The sequence below is a fragment of the Pimephales promelas genome, chromosome 10 (genome assembly GCF_988280905.1).
Source record: "Pimephales promelas chromosome 10, fPimPro1.hap1.1, whole genome shotgun sequence".
NCBI lineage: Eukaryota > Metazoa > Chordata > Actinopteri > Cypriniformes > Leuciscidae > Pimephales > Pimephales promelas.
In genome coordinates, this window is record NC_142778.1 from 30,893,443 (window position 1) to 30,908,498 (window position 15,056).

The 15,056-nt window shown below is 38.5% G+C and overlaps 1 protein-coding gene across 1 annotated transcript; it reads left to right on the forward strand.

The window, feature by feature from the left end:
- The first annotated feature begins 1,180 nt into the window (after positions 1 to 1,180).
- On the forward strand, positions 1,181 to 14,640 carry idh2 (isocitrate dehydrogenase (NADP(+)) 2). Its single transcript, XM_039683873.2, has 11 exons — positions 1,181 to 1,436; positions 8,383 to 8,474; positions 9,258 to 9,423; positions 9,778 to 9,938; positions 10,048 to 10,191; positions 11,276 to 11,412; positions 11,595 to 11,746; positions 12,770 to 12,882; positions 13,781 to 13,878; positions 14,018 to 14,110; positions 14,259 to 14,640. Exons 1-11 carry the CDS (start codon positions 1,325 to 1,327, stop codon positions 14,341 to 14,343), a joined length of 1,353 nt encoding a protein of 450 aa, XP_039539807.2. The 5' UTR covers positions 1,181 to 1,324; the 3' UTR covers positions 14,344 to 14,640.
- Positions 14,641 to 15,056: the final 416 nt, after the last annotated feature.

The window sequence follows — 15,056 nt, forward strand, 5'->3', positions numbered from 1 at the left end:
CAGTAATTCAGTTGTAGTTAACCAGATCCAGCTGTGAATGATTGTTTGTCTTTGACCTAAGCAGAGTTGACTACTGTAAGCAGACAAACACTGTAGGGTAAATATGTTGACTGTGAACTACACGTTTCAGACCTCTGAATGATAACAGAGGTCATATTGACATGTAGTTCAGAGGGACAATATTTACATGTTGAATTTCAGACAGCCTAGAGACTTACATGACAACAATACAGACATACAGAACAGCAGTGAAGATAGCAACATGCTTGTGTTGTGTCTACCTGTCTGTACTTCCTCAGTCTGTACTGGATTCAGTGTGCATGCCAGCAAACTTTTTGCTTGTTTTCAAGTAATTCCTTGTCTCTACACACCTGACAAAAAAAAATTGGAGGCAACTTTTTTTAGTTTACAATACAGACATAAACAGGAAAGGCTAGTGACATTACTCAATCAATTTCCTTATCAAATCACTTGAAGCATTTGAGGAATTTAAATTCGAACTGGACTAGATTGTCAAAGCTGGTACATTTGGTGACTCATAGGTGAGGAAACCTAAAAAATAAATATGATATGCTAAATTAACTGCAAAACTATAAACAAAACATTAACAAAACCTTTGCCAATTTTATTTTGACAATTTTGTGAGGCAGAACATAAAATGTCCATTTAACTCAGCCGTCAACTAACGTTACTCATGAGACACTAGTTTGCAGACACTAGTTTTTAGCACCTTGAAATGACCTGCAGGAGCTCTACTACGCATGCGCACAATCAGACTGCGCACCTCCCATTCTTTCACCCAGTATGGTAAGTAACACAACCCAGCTAAAATTAGCGGCGCTGCTCAGCAACCAGACAACGGAATGTGAAAAGGTTATCTGTCTGTTCTGTGTCGTAAGACAGTCTGTTACTGCCAACAGGATAAAAACAACGCAAATGTGTTTGGAGATTCACAGAAAATCGTTCTAAAAACGAAAGTATATTTATTTTTGTAAAAAAGATTGATGCAAATGAGCACATTCCACAAGAGTGCACTATCGGAAATAACTCCAGACGCCTGTGAAGGGTTAACTGAAAACGAAAGGCAACGTGCAAACTGTGCGTTATCAAAAGTCACCAGGTGAAACATCGATGTGTTGCGTATTCAAATGTGATTGGCCATTCGCCCCTTCGAAGATTTTTCATGTAATTGTGACGTAGGCCCTGACACGGAGGCGGAGAAGAGCTGCATTTATTCCAGTTTGCTCCGATTCATTCGACCCTTCCTTCGACCGGAGTTAAGTCGGGCAGCAACCTCTAGTGTTTTCGGCTAGGAACAAAAAACATGGCAGGTTACCTGAAGGTCCTCAGCTCTCTCACTAGGTCCGCCGCCACTCTATCAAAAAACCCCGCCGTTCTTGCTCCAGCTTCATGCCAGAGTTTGCAACAGAGGAACTGTGAGTTTTCCACTTTCAAAATTGTATGTAAATCTGTCAGTAAAGCCGCATTTAACCGGCGCTTTAACACCGGTTAATGCTTATCTGACACGATGGGCTTTTAAATGTAACTATCCTTACACCCCTGCCCACACACCTCATGTTTGTATCGGAAGACGCCGGTTTCGGAAAGTCGTATTTCTTTCAATCTGCCGGTTTGCAGATTCTCATCGCGGCTTCAAGCGGAACGTTATTTTGGCGGTGACGTTGTACGCGCCGCGGAGTCGCGCGCCGTGCTCGCGCTCCTTTGTTAGCTTGTTGGATGCCTTTTAAAGAAAAGGAACACAATACGATAGTTTAGTTTCTATTAATCCATTGTGGTTAAGACGCCGTTTCTGACATTCTAATCCAGTTTTAATTACACCATTGCGTTGTTGAACAATTTGACGACGTTGTAAGAGAGAGAGAGAGAGAGAGAGAAAAAAATCGTCCATAAGATTTGCACATACAGGCAGCGGGATGACTTATGAAACCATTCGCGCCTAAAATACTTATGTAAATGATCTAAGCATTTAATCGAATAACTTTATCCGGTTACCAGTTAAGTTATACGAGTGTTGTTTATAGGGTTTTGCATGTGATGCAGTGTGAATCATTTCAAGGTCAGTCGGCCTGGTGGTCAGTAACGTTACGTCGTATGTTGTTATTGACTGCTGACCACAAAGTGAAGTTGTTAATGACCGACATGCACATTTATCTTAAGAAAGAAACGTTATATTTAACTATTACACGATTATGTTCTTCTTAGTTTTACACACCATATTTGAAATGGAGGCTGCATTGATTTAACTTAACTGTTAACGTTAAATGTCCTGTTTACAGCAACTGAACTAACGTTTGGACATAAGGATAGATCGCGAGTTATGTTGTGAAACATGCATCTCTGGTTGTTTCTTAAGTTAAAAACATGGGACAACTGAAGGGCAGAACCCCGATTTGGTGTAATGCCCCGACAATGACACCTCTGTGTTTGGTAATCAGCTGTCATGGAGGATTGTTCAAATGTTGGAGGTTTACTTGTTGTACACATGTCCTCCAGGTCACCTTTACACTTTACTCTGAGTGGGTTAGTCCCAATTAGCAGTAGTACTCGTATGTCTCATCTGAATGAATAAATGTGTGCCATTAAGTGATAAAACCATCCCTTTGTACTTGAGGTGTGTCACATTAAAACGTTTTTATTGCCAAGTTTATTAGAAGATGCTTTTGCACTGATTGGTTGTGTGTCTCGTTCCCTAAGTCGCATTTGGATTATTATGGGTCTTTCTGTGAGCTTTTAATATAACCGGTCCGGTAGGTGAAGTGTCGGCCACAGTTTATCCAGTGCATAGCGTTCTTCTATCAAGAAGTCGTCATGCATTTCAGATTGACTTTAATGACATAAGTTCAGGCACAATGCCAAGCAAACTCGCATGTTGTCTCACATTAAAGTCACAAGGTTGGATATGACATTCGCCAAGAGGTTTAATGGGTTGTAATTAGAGATGAGAAGGCCACAATATTCATTTAGAAATATTTTTCTAAACGAAAATATGAATGTATTTATTCCTGAGTATATAATTTCCTTATGTATAATTTCCAGAATCATTTAAAAATATATCTGAGCTGCTGTTGCCAACCCAGCTGGTTAGTTTTTTCACTAATTTATTTTTAGTGTCTTCTGGTGCAGAATCTTTCTTTCTGGGTCACTTTTGAGCTGCTTTTGAATATTGCCAGTAGAGTATAAGAACATTCGCTGAAATGGTTTGTGAGGACTCCATGTGAACATACTCACCTCATGTTTTTTTTTTTTTTTTTTTTTCATTTTTATATTGACCTTGAAGTGTGGTGCACAAGTGTACACTGTTTGCAAATGTCATTTGATAACTAAAAATCAAAGGGCCATGTGAGAATGATTGCTTGCTATTTGATATTCTGACCACATGCTTTGTGTAGAAGCTTAGATGCAACTGGGCTGGCATGGCCTTTCCTTTCATAGTTATAAGTTTTAAAGGAATAGTTTACATATTTTTTTTCCATTTTATTCTCTCTGAATTTGGAATGGATTGAGTTTGTTAATTGAACATTTTGGGGTAAACTTCTTTATTTAATGTTGCTTTTACATTAAAATAGTTTACATGGAAATGTGATATACCTTGCAATTTAAGGTAAAAAAAAATAGCTGATATATTTAAATATAGCAATGCAAAGGATAAAAAAGACTGGCTTTTATTTATTTACGGCTATGACGAGACCCGCATGGCCGAGTGACAATATAGACCAACGCCACTTTTGCGTCATCGAAGGGTAACGCCCCCTTTTGGGGGAAAACACCTCTATACTGTCTATGGGAAAACAAACGGATTCCCATGAGAACAGAACTCGCACTAGATCTGCAAAGTTTCTTGATAGCAAAAATGGCAACTTAAAGAAGCTATCGTTACTGAATACGGGGTTACAGAGGTGTCCCTTTGAAATGGTCGAAAACTGGATTAATGACCCCACACAGCGGCCAAATATGGACTATTCAGACATCTAACGTTAATCACCAAGTAAGCACGTAGCATTTTTTTCATTAACACTCACATTATGACAAACTAGACGATGAATGGATCATATTTAACTTGATTTAAGCTATTGACATAGTCTAATAAGGTAACGTTAGCTGCTAACAGCTTAGTCTTTCTAATAGCTAGTCGACAACAAAACTGTCAATAGCTTAAATCAAGTTAAATATGATCCAAGTGACATGGCCTCATCGTCTAGTAGTTTGTCATAGGCTACTGTGAGTGTGTAAATGATAAATAAATAAATAAATAAATAAAAAGGCTACTTACTTGGGATAGTGGTAACGTATGTCTGAATAGTCCATATTTGGCCGCTGTGTGGGGTCATTAATCCAGTTTTCGACCATTTCAAAGGGACACCTCTGTAACCCCGTATTCAGTAACGTTAGCTTCTTTAAGTTTGTGCCATTTTTGCTATCAAGAAACTTTGCAGATCTAGTGCAAGTTCTGTTCTCATGGGAATCCGTTTGTTTTCCCATAGACAGTAGAGGTGTTTTCCCCCAAAAGGGGGCGTTACCCTACGATGACGCAAAAGTGGCGTTGGTCTATCCCTCAAAAAAACATTCCATCAGGTAAAAAAAACACACACACACACTTATAATAGGTTTACCATAGTGAGTCAGAGTAAGACAAAAATGTTTTGGAAGGATTCATGTATTGAGTTTTATTAATTTTCGACAAAACGAGTTACATAGTGTACTTTAGTGCATTGTTGCACTCAAATTAGAGTTTAGAAGGAAATAGTTGTGTAGAACCTATTTAAAATTGTTTTGAATAGGTAACATGGCACCAACTGGAAATGCCAGAGTATTGTGCAATAGTGTAGGGGGAAAGTGGCAGTGTGCCAAGCCAAATCATGCTTACTGTATGTTGTTTGGTCATGTACAATTAAAAAAAAAAAAAAACCCTCATTCTTAAAGTAAAAAGCCAAATTGTTTTAAAAGGGCATTTGTTTGTAGACCACAAGTCCTTGCTTGACAGATTCTGTTTCTTAAAGGATGGAAAGATGAGTTTCTGCAATCCATCATGGAACATTAGCTCAAACCTCGGCTCAGCATAAATGTATCATTAATGGGAGGATTCATGCTTTGCGCAGATGGCTGCACTGTTGTTAGGAACAGAGTGTTGAAGCATGCTTATATAATCCTGCCCCATATACTCCTCTTCCTGCTTTAGCATGCGCTCGTGGCTAGTGAGAGGATTCTTTTCCCTAGGATTCCCTGTTTATGTAATTTCTGATCACAAACACAGGCAGGCAGGCCTTACCCATAATGCAGTTTTGGTTGACACAGCTGTGCTGTGCGGCCGTTAATCTCTGAAATATTTTTTCTGTCCTTTCTTTAGCTTGGTGGTGTCGTTTTGACTGACCAAAGAAATGATCCCTATCCCTATTCATCCTTTATATTAGACTTGAGTTGTTGCATTAAAATATTTTTAAAAGTGTGACAACTTTAATCTGTAGACTGTGACTATGTAATTCTAAAATATTCTTTTTAATTTGATGACTGCTGAAATCTATTGGAGATGTAGTTTATAGTGTTACATCAGTGGAGTGTAGTAAATATGTTACCCACAGTGCTTATAAAAGTCATCATGCAAAGCATTTATTGATGGCATTTTATCTTTTATGAACTCCTTTACTGATTTTGACTGCTTTGCCGACTCTAAATGGAGTGGTTCTGTAGCAGGAGCAGGAACTTGGCAGGTGGAACAAAGTCACTTGATTCCCTCCATGGCTCCCCCTCCTTCCTCAGAGAGAGAGAGAGAGAAATACCTCTACATGCTCGCTTTAGTAGGAAGCAGTGGCCTTGAAAAGGTGTTTGGAACACATTTTCATGAGTTCAATAAGTTCATGAAATTACTGCAAAATTGTCAGCATGTGGAAGGTGAATGGTTTTATAGCACAACACTTGAGTCCCTTTCACACAGAGATTCCGGAAAATACACGGATTAAGCGACCCGGGATTTGACCCGGGTTCGTTTGATTTTGGTTCATTCACACTGCCAATGATTTTCCGGAATCAGAGAGTGCGTTCACACACAACCCGTAAAGACACGTGACATCGATGTGACGTGATGTCTCAGCAGCGTGTATAGTTGTCTCTGGAGAAACCACGCTTGTGCATTTTTATTTTTCTCTGATTCGATCATAATCTAGCGCATTACGTACCGTTTCACTAGCCTGCTTTCACTTCACTTCGGCGTCATCATTACGACACGGCGTCGGTTACGGCTTTTGTTCACACAGCGCGTGTTCCGGGACTGATCCCGGCAATGTTACTAGGTCCCCAACCCTGCATCGATCCTGGCGTCAATCCCGGGTCGTGTTTGCGTTCACACAGAAGGCGTTCTGGCAATTTCCCGGGATCAACGCGCTGTGTGAAAGGGGCTTTGGTCATTTTACAGTAAATTTTTGGTTAATAACTTCCTCGCCTCAAAGTTGCACCCTAGGCAAAGTGGGGTTGAACAATAACAGCAAAAATCCTTATCAATTTGTAATGACTGTGGACAACGACACAGACTATAATAAAACATTTTATTAAATTAATAAAATCAAATAAAAACATTAATTCAGAACTAAAACTATTTAAAACATGTCTAAATTGTGTTCTAATTTGTCTGTTATCTGTCTATTAACCTTAATTGGCAATTAGCCAGTTGGCACATTGACCCAGTAATCTTTAAAAATGAAACCTGCGCCAGTTTAATTGAGTAATCTGGCATTACAGCTTGCCAAAGGGGCACTCCTGGCTGTCACTTATATTGCCATTATTGTTGTTCTTCAATGATAATTATGAAATACTTCAATGGGTTTGTTATGAAATCTATGAGTCTATGCTGATTGCTGATATTATCTAACCTCCACTCCACTTTGCCTAGGTTGTTTCCAAACCTTTAGATGGCATTGTATGAAGTGACCATGTGCCAATGTCTTTATTTTTTTTGCTAAGTTGAGACGTTATACAGTTGTACTGTCACGCTACAGCAGGAAGTAATGAAACCAAAGTGCAAACTGTTGCATATATCTAAATTTCAAGTCCATGTTAGTCAACAGTAGCTTGCTCTTTTTCTAGTTTACACTTGTCATTGAAAAGTTTTGAGTTGGTAAAATATTTTTATGCTTTTAAAGGGGTGGTATAATCCCTTTTCACAAGATGTAAAATATGTCTTTAATGTCCCCAGAGTGTGTATGTGAAGTTTTAGCTAAAATATGATATTTTTATATAGATGTTTAACTTTTTAAGGGTGAGCAAAAACGCACTGTTTTGGACGAAATGGACGAGCATCCTTGCGTCAAATGCGGAATTTATGCGTGCATATAGCCCATACTGCTCATATTTTCATGATTTTGATAGCTTATTTTATGTACTTGCCGGCTTATTTTTATCATTCAAATTTGGCTGGATGGCTAATATAACACATTTTTCTGTGGTGTGTCAAACTCAGAACACATACTTAATTTGACTTTACAGTGACTTTAAAGGAATATGACTTGGCCTGAAAAAAAAAATCAGTCATAAGAATTTTTTTTCACTTTAATCCCTGCAAATATCTCTCTTTGCTTGGTTTGAACTTTGAGTGTTATAACTTTGCAGATGTTGTTTATGCTCAAACAGCAACATTACACAGTAACTAACGTTATAAAAGTGAAGTCATAATCAACCACCCTTTTAAGCTTTTACTGTCACTTTTTGTCAATTTAATGAAACCTTGCTGATTAAAATAATCTTACTGACATAACTTTTGAACACTGGTGTCTCTATCTGAAGAATACCCTCAAATTGCAAAATTGGTTTAGATTAGGGAGCAGCCGTGTATTGTGGTCTTATTGCACTGTAATATCACTGTTTGATATTATGCCTTTGATCATGTACAAGAACAATGTTAAAATTATGATGTGTGCAATGCATATCCTTGTTTTTACAAATAAGAGAATTTAAGTGCGTGTATTAGACCCAGATAGCCCAGCATTTGCATGCTCTGTGTAGATAGGTGGCTGCAGTGGCATAGAGCAGGTGTTGGTTTTTGTTTATTTGTGATGAATTATGCATGGATCTTATTTATATACAAGCCTTTTCCCTCCAGAATACTCCTATTTGGCAGTATAAAAGCTGGTCCACTGTCACCATGAAAAGACATTTTTAGCGGTATGACGTTCATAACTGTTTCTTGGGCAACCAGAACTTGTAACGCCTACTAACGTTTAACCAGTAAAAGTGAAGGAAGCTTTATGTGTCTATATAAAGTCTTTATTATCCTCGGTGAAACTCTAACTTCCAGGTGTCTCATGAGAAGAAACAATCTCTCATGCAGTCCTGAAAGAACAAGACTCAAAGATTGTTTTTTGTTTTATTTGACAGATGCCGATAAACGTATCAAGGTGGCACAGCCGGTGGTGGAGATGGATGGAGATGAGATGACCAGGATCATCTGGGAGTTCATCAAAGAAAAGGTGCTTAAACAGCAAGCGTGTGAGTGAGAGCATGAGGGGGGAGGGAAGCGGTGTCTGTCTGGTCTATTTTTAAATCTGTGACACACGCACATCGAGAGAGAAACAAAATGCAGGAGGGAAAGATGCAGAGGGCAAAGGAAAGATAGAAACGGGAGAGTGAGAAGCCTAGACAGACACAGACAGAATGAAAATTGGGTTAGACAAGAGTAGAAAGACAAAAGGAGACGGAAATTGGAAGGGGAATTTGACAGCGTCTCTTGGGGGAATTAAATAGACTAGGATAGAGTGGAGGAGTGATTGGCGTGTTATGCAGATGAGACAGCGTGATAGGCTTACTGGGAGAGTGACCGGGAGATTACAGCCGCATCACGCTGGGGGCTGGGCCAGTGTCGAGGTCATTCTGACTGACTGGCCGTCTGCCTCCACGAGAGAAATGGCAGATGGTGGTGTTGAAAATATTCTGCTAATTTTGTGGAAAATCAGAATTGGCTCATTATTTAGAGCCAGCAAAACAAGGCCATTAATCCAAAGATTATTAAAACATCTCTGTTTAGGTTCAATTAGAATGTAAACGTACACATGTGACAATTAAAAAGTGAAGTGTGAAATTTCTGCAACGTCAAACTGAATATTAATATTGGATAAACATCAGAAAAACTACATTACCCTTTGAGACTAAAAAGAAATGTGTAGTAATTGCCAAATTACTTGATTTACTGAAATGATTGCATCTGTGTTTTTATGAAAATGTTTACACCTTTAACATGAAAACATTGTGTCCAGCTCATTCTGAGCAATGTGGATGTGGAGCTGAAGTACTATGACCTGGGTCTTCCATACCGTGACCAGACTGATGACCAAGTCACAATCGACTCTGCTTTAGCTACCCAGAAATACCATGTTGCTGTGAAATGCGCCACCATTACACCCGACGAAGCTAGGGTCGAAGGTACGGCACATCACAGAAACGCTTTCTCTTTTTGATTATGTTATTTGTTCTGATGACTTGGCCATATATCATCCATGCTGTTCAATTTGGCCATTTTGAAGAATCAGTTATCAGCTAATGCTGATAATTTCAACAATGTTGAATTAACAGTTGTAGTTTGCATCAATTTGAAAATCTATAAAATCTTAATACTTTTGTGTCATCCGATTTTATCTTGTATTCTAGATAACCATAATAAAAATCCCAAATGGTCATCTAATTTCTACAACTGCTTTTGCTAAAATAGCCATGCCATTTTAATATTTCCACAAAAAATGCATAATGTAAATCTTTGTCGTCAATAACACTTGACAGAGTTCAAACTGAAGAAAATGTGGAAGAGTCCCAACGGAACCATCAGAAACATTCTGGGCGGCACTGTCTTCCGTGAGCCAATCATCTGCAAGAACATTCCCAGACTTGTTCCTGGCTGGACGCAGCCCATCACCATTGGCAGACACGCTTTCGGTGACCAGGTCTGCTTTTTGGATGTTCTGGATGTTTTTTTTTTATTTTATTTAGGTTTTTATTTTTTCAATGTTTTCTTATTCCTGCTGACCTGCAGTTCTCTGTTTACTTTTACAGTACAAAGCAACAGACTTTGTTGTGAGCCAACCAGGAAAATTCAAAATGGTCTTCTCTCCAGCCGATGGAAGCAAATCCAAGGAGTGGGAGGTGTTCGATTTCCCTGGTGGTGGCTGTGGAATGGGCATGTACAACACTGATGAGGTCAGTGAGCATATGCATATGCATTTTTAAACACCGAGTGAGACATCATTAAAAGGCTCTTCCCTGTAATAAAATGTAACATAAACGTAATTACACTTCCATTGAAAAGTTTGGCGTCTGTAAGATTATTATTTTTTAGGAAATTAAATCTTCTATTCAGTGAGGACACATTAAATTGATCTCAAGTGACAGTAAACACATTAATAATGATACAAAATATTTCTATTTCAAATAAATGCTGCTGTTTTTGAGCTTTTGATTCATAAGATTCCTGATTTATTTAATATTCCACAATATATTAAAACGTGTAACTGTTGTAAACATTGATAATGAGAAATGTCTGCAGCAAATCAGACGATTAGAATGATTTCTGAAGGATCATGTGACACTGAAGACTGGAGTAATGTGGCTGATAATGACATCACATGAATAAATTACATTGTAAAACTTTATCAAATAATCCAAATGTGACCTCAAAACAGCATATCTGCAGGGACGTTCATATTTTCCACTGAAATAAAACATTGGCAAACGGATGTATGGATTTGAAAAATATCTGTGTTAATGAGCTTGTACTCTGAATATCTATCTGGAAGGTGTAAAAATAACACCTTGAATTAGAGACATTTTTAGGCTGTCTCGGGTATTCTGAGTTTGTATAATTATGGCCTTTTGACTCAGATCCTGTTATGTTCTGCACTTACACCTCCTGAGGAATGAATGAGGTCTACTGTAGATTATAGATGACCTCCTTCAGCCTATGTACCTGCTGTGAACCCTGGTGTCCTGAAGTCTTTGTTTGTAGTCAGGGGAATGGTCTGTTTGGGTTACAACAGAAGAGGTGTCTGCCTGCAGGTGGTGGGCTCTTTTTCCTCTCAAAAAAGATTGAATGAAGTGTCTGTTCATTCTAGGCCACCAATTGATGGTGCTGAAATTGATTTTTTTACACCATTTCCACTTCACATTTAAAGTGGTAGATTTTTTTTTGACTTTTCACCAATTGGAGCATTTCTGAATCCTAGCTGAATCTCCATTGTGAAAGTGGAACACTTGTGACATTGTGTCTTTCGTCCCTTTCTAACAGTCTATCACTGGCTTCGCTCACAGCTGCTTCCAGTACGCCATCCAGAAGAAATGGCCTCTCTACATGAGCACTAAGAACACAATCCTGAAGGCTTACGACGGCAGATTCAAGGACATTTTCGAGGACATTTTTGTGAAGTGAGAAGGATTTATCAGTGTCTTTGCCACGCTTTTTATTTACACTCTTCCATCGCGTGTTGCTGTGTAATTATGAGATTAGCGCTTTGAGATGCTGTCACTGTGGTGACATGTGAAACTATACTTTTCTTCCAAAGTAATTTCAATGGAAAACCTTGAGCGTCTTTGTTTTCTATGGGCAGAAACTACAAGCCAGAGTTTGACAAGCTGAAGATCTGGTATGAGCACAGGCTCATCGATGACATGGTGGCTCAGGTGCTGAAGTCATCGGGAGCCTTTGTTTGGGCCTGCAAGAACTATGATGGAGATGTACAGTCTGACATCCTTGCTCAGGGTAAAAAACCTAGGAAAAATTCAATCATTTCAGTCTTTTCTATTGTGTTATCCAATTATCCTTTTTTAAAGGACTTCGAGACTTTCAGAAATTACTCTTAGTCTTTCTCTAGACTCTAGAAATTACATGATCATATTTGTTCAGTCTATATAAAGGCAGAAAAGAGGAAAATCATGCAACCAATTTTTAAAGGAGTAGCTCACTTTAAAAAAAAACACTTTTGCTGATAATTTACTCACCCCCATGTCATCCAAGATATCCAGGTTTTTGATGAAAACAGTCCAGGATTTCTCACTTCAGTGGGAACCAAACGGTTCAAGGTCGAAATTGTTCAAAGGGCTTTAAACGATTCCACACGATGAATAAGGGTCTTATCAAGCAAAACGATCAGTCATTTAAAAAATAAAATAACAAAGTTTAAGTCTTATAAGCTCAAATGGTCGCCTTGCTCTGTTCTGTGATGCGCGTTCGTGACTCTCCTGTTCGATCTCGTTCATCAAAATGAACGAATCTTTTTTCGAGTCATTTGGTTCATTCAACGAACAAAAAGAATGAATTGACTCGGAAAAAGATTCGTTCATCTTAATGAACGAGTTCGAACAGGAGAGTCACACAAAACCAAGCAAGGCAAGCATTTGAGCTTATAAAACTTAAACTTTGTTATTTTATTTATTAAATGACTGATCATTTCGCTTGATAAGACCCTTATTCGTCGTCTGGAATCGTTTAAAGCCCTTTGAACAGTTTGCAGTTTGCACTGAAACTGTCTTTTGGACCTTGGCTTGAACCGTTTGGTTACCAGTAAAGTCCATTATATGGAGAAAAATCCTGGAATGTTTTCATCAAAAACCTTAATTTCTTTTCGACTGAAGAAAGAATGACATGGACATTTTGGATGACACGGGGGTGAGTAAATTTTCAGCTGAAGTATTTTTTTAAAAGTGAACTACTCCTTTAAAGGCATGGAGGATATTTGAAAAGATGATTTTGACCTGATTAAAGAGTGTTGAATCTTGTCTACAGGCTTCGGCTCTCTGGGGCTGATGACCTCAGTGCTGGTGTGTCCTGATGGAAAGACCATTGAGGCCGAGGCTGCCCACGGAACAGTAACCAGGCATTACCGTGAGCACCAGAAGGTTTGTATATTTCCGCGATTTATTTTCTTACTACTCATCCTGCTTTCAAATATAGGTTTGAGACCAGAAATTCAGAGTAGTTGTGTTGAATAAAAATGGTCCACTTTAGACCTTCTACTGTCACTTTGTAACTTAATGTCAACTACCAGTTGTCTGCTTAATATCTGATAACACTTTTTGATGCTCCACCAACTGACAATCTACTAACTATAAATAATTTTGCAAATTTATCAACTTATTCTACTAAACCAAACCCTAGACACACGTCTTCTAACAGTCTACTTGTAATTTAATGAGAGTTAGTAGACATGAAGTTACTTCTAGTTAGTAGAATGTCTAAAGTGGACCATCAAAATAAAGTGTTACCAATAAGGGTAATAGAAAAAAAAAACAACTAAAAGTAACCTGGATGTTACTTTTCTGAATTTAGATGCATTCTGCCATCTTGTGGTGAGAGAAAAAACGACATCCTTCAATATTAGCATTTGAATTGAAGGATGCATTAAATTGCTTAGGTGACATTGTTCAAAAAACTTTTAATGCTGTGAATTCAGCTTTGCAACACAAGAATAAATTACACATTCAAATAGAAAACCGTATTCTTGTGAGAAATTACACAACCGTTTCTATTTGATCAAATATATGCAACAATTCTATAATGTAGTTTATTTTAATTGTAGGTGTTGTATGATCTAGGAGGCACACATAAAATACTTTTTGTATGCCTATGTATGCTGCAGTTGGGTTGTACCCATATTTTCATTATATTCACAACAACCAATTTTCATATGCAATTGCATGCGAAAAGCTTCCAATGCAGAACCTTGAATTTACTGCCAAGAATTATAGGAATGTATCATAATATTGAGTTTTTTTTGTTTGTTTTTTTTTTACACAGGGTAGGCCGACTAGCACTAACCCCATTGCCAGCATCTTTGCTTGGACCAGAGGACTGGAGCACCGTGGCAAGCTCGATGGAAACCCAGACCTGATCAAGTAAGCTCATTTGTTACGGTCAGTCGTCTGTACTGTATGATTAGGATGGCGTGGTCGCAAGGGGAGTTTTATCTTCCAATCTTATTGCTAGTGTTTAATCGAAAGGGGAAGTGTTCATCATTTTTCTATTTCTGTGCAGGTTCTCTCAGACTCTAGAACGGGTGTGCGTGGAGACTGTGGAGAGCGGCGTGATGACCAAGGATCTGGCTGGCTGCATTCATGGTCTTGCCAAGTAAGTCAGAGCATATAAAAAATGATCAAAGTGTAATGCTTTTAAACCTCCATTGAGTGACGAGCCCTAATGATAAAATTGCTGACATCATTTATTATGTGTGCTCTAGCTAATGTCTACTAACATTTGTCTCTCTGTGTGACCACAGCTGTAAGCTGAACGAGCATTACGTCAACACCACAGACTTCTTGGATGCCATCAAGACAAACCTAGACAAGGCACTGGGCAAATGAAGGACAACGGGGCCCGGACACGGTGGAGAGTGTCTTTTTGTACCTCATTTTTAACTTAAAGGTCATAAATACCACATAATGTATGAAGGGAGGAGTATTAAAAACATAGTTATGTTCCTAGCTTTTCTGTTAGTGAATTCTGCTGATGGGTCATCCCATCTCTTCCTACACCTCCAGGGGTCTATTTTTTTAAGATGAAGTACTGTATGTCAGATGCTGTATAATACCACAGGAGAAAAGAAAAGGAGAAAGCGCAAGAGCCACATGAAAAACCCTCTAATAAATCCGTCACCTGGATTCCTGTTCTTGTGTTGTTTATCACACTCCACACGTTTAAAGGTAAATAAATGTATTAATTTATAGTAATGTCCAGAGCACAACGTTTAACAGACATGTATCAACATCATATTCACATCAGTGTGCAACAAAACAATTGAAAGCTTATACAAAACTCAAACTCCTTCCTAGCTTGGAGTTAACCGGCCAAAATGCAAGGACACAACGATTTAAAACAACAAAAATGCACCAAATCTTTCACATTAACATTTTGAGTTTCTTAGCTAGATGGAGAATACATGGTGAATTTCCCCAATCATTTTCTGCTGGGTCTTGAGCCCTGTCACATGTCGGCAGACTGTCGTTTATCACTCCGGAGCTCTGCGCCGGAATGATGGATGAGACACCCTCTTGTACACACGAGGGCAGTTCATATT

Coding starts and splice junctions, on each gene's coding strand:
- idh2 (XM_039683873.2), top strand. CDS start 1,325: ATGGCAGGTTACCTGAAGGTCCTCAGCTCTCTCACTAGGTCCGCCGCC. Junction 9,939..10,047: donor GACACGCTTTCGGTGACCAG/GTCTGCTTTTTG, acceptor TTACTTTTACAG/TACAAAGCAACAGACTTTGT. Junction 11,413..11,594: donor TTCGAGGACATTTTTGTGAA/GTGAGAAGGATT, acceptor TTCTATGGGCAG/AAACTACAAGCCAGAGTTTG.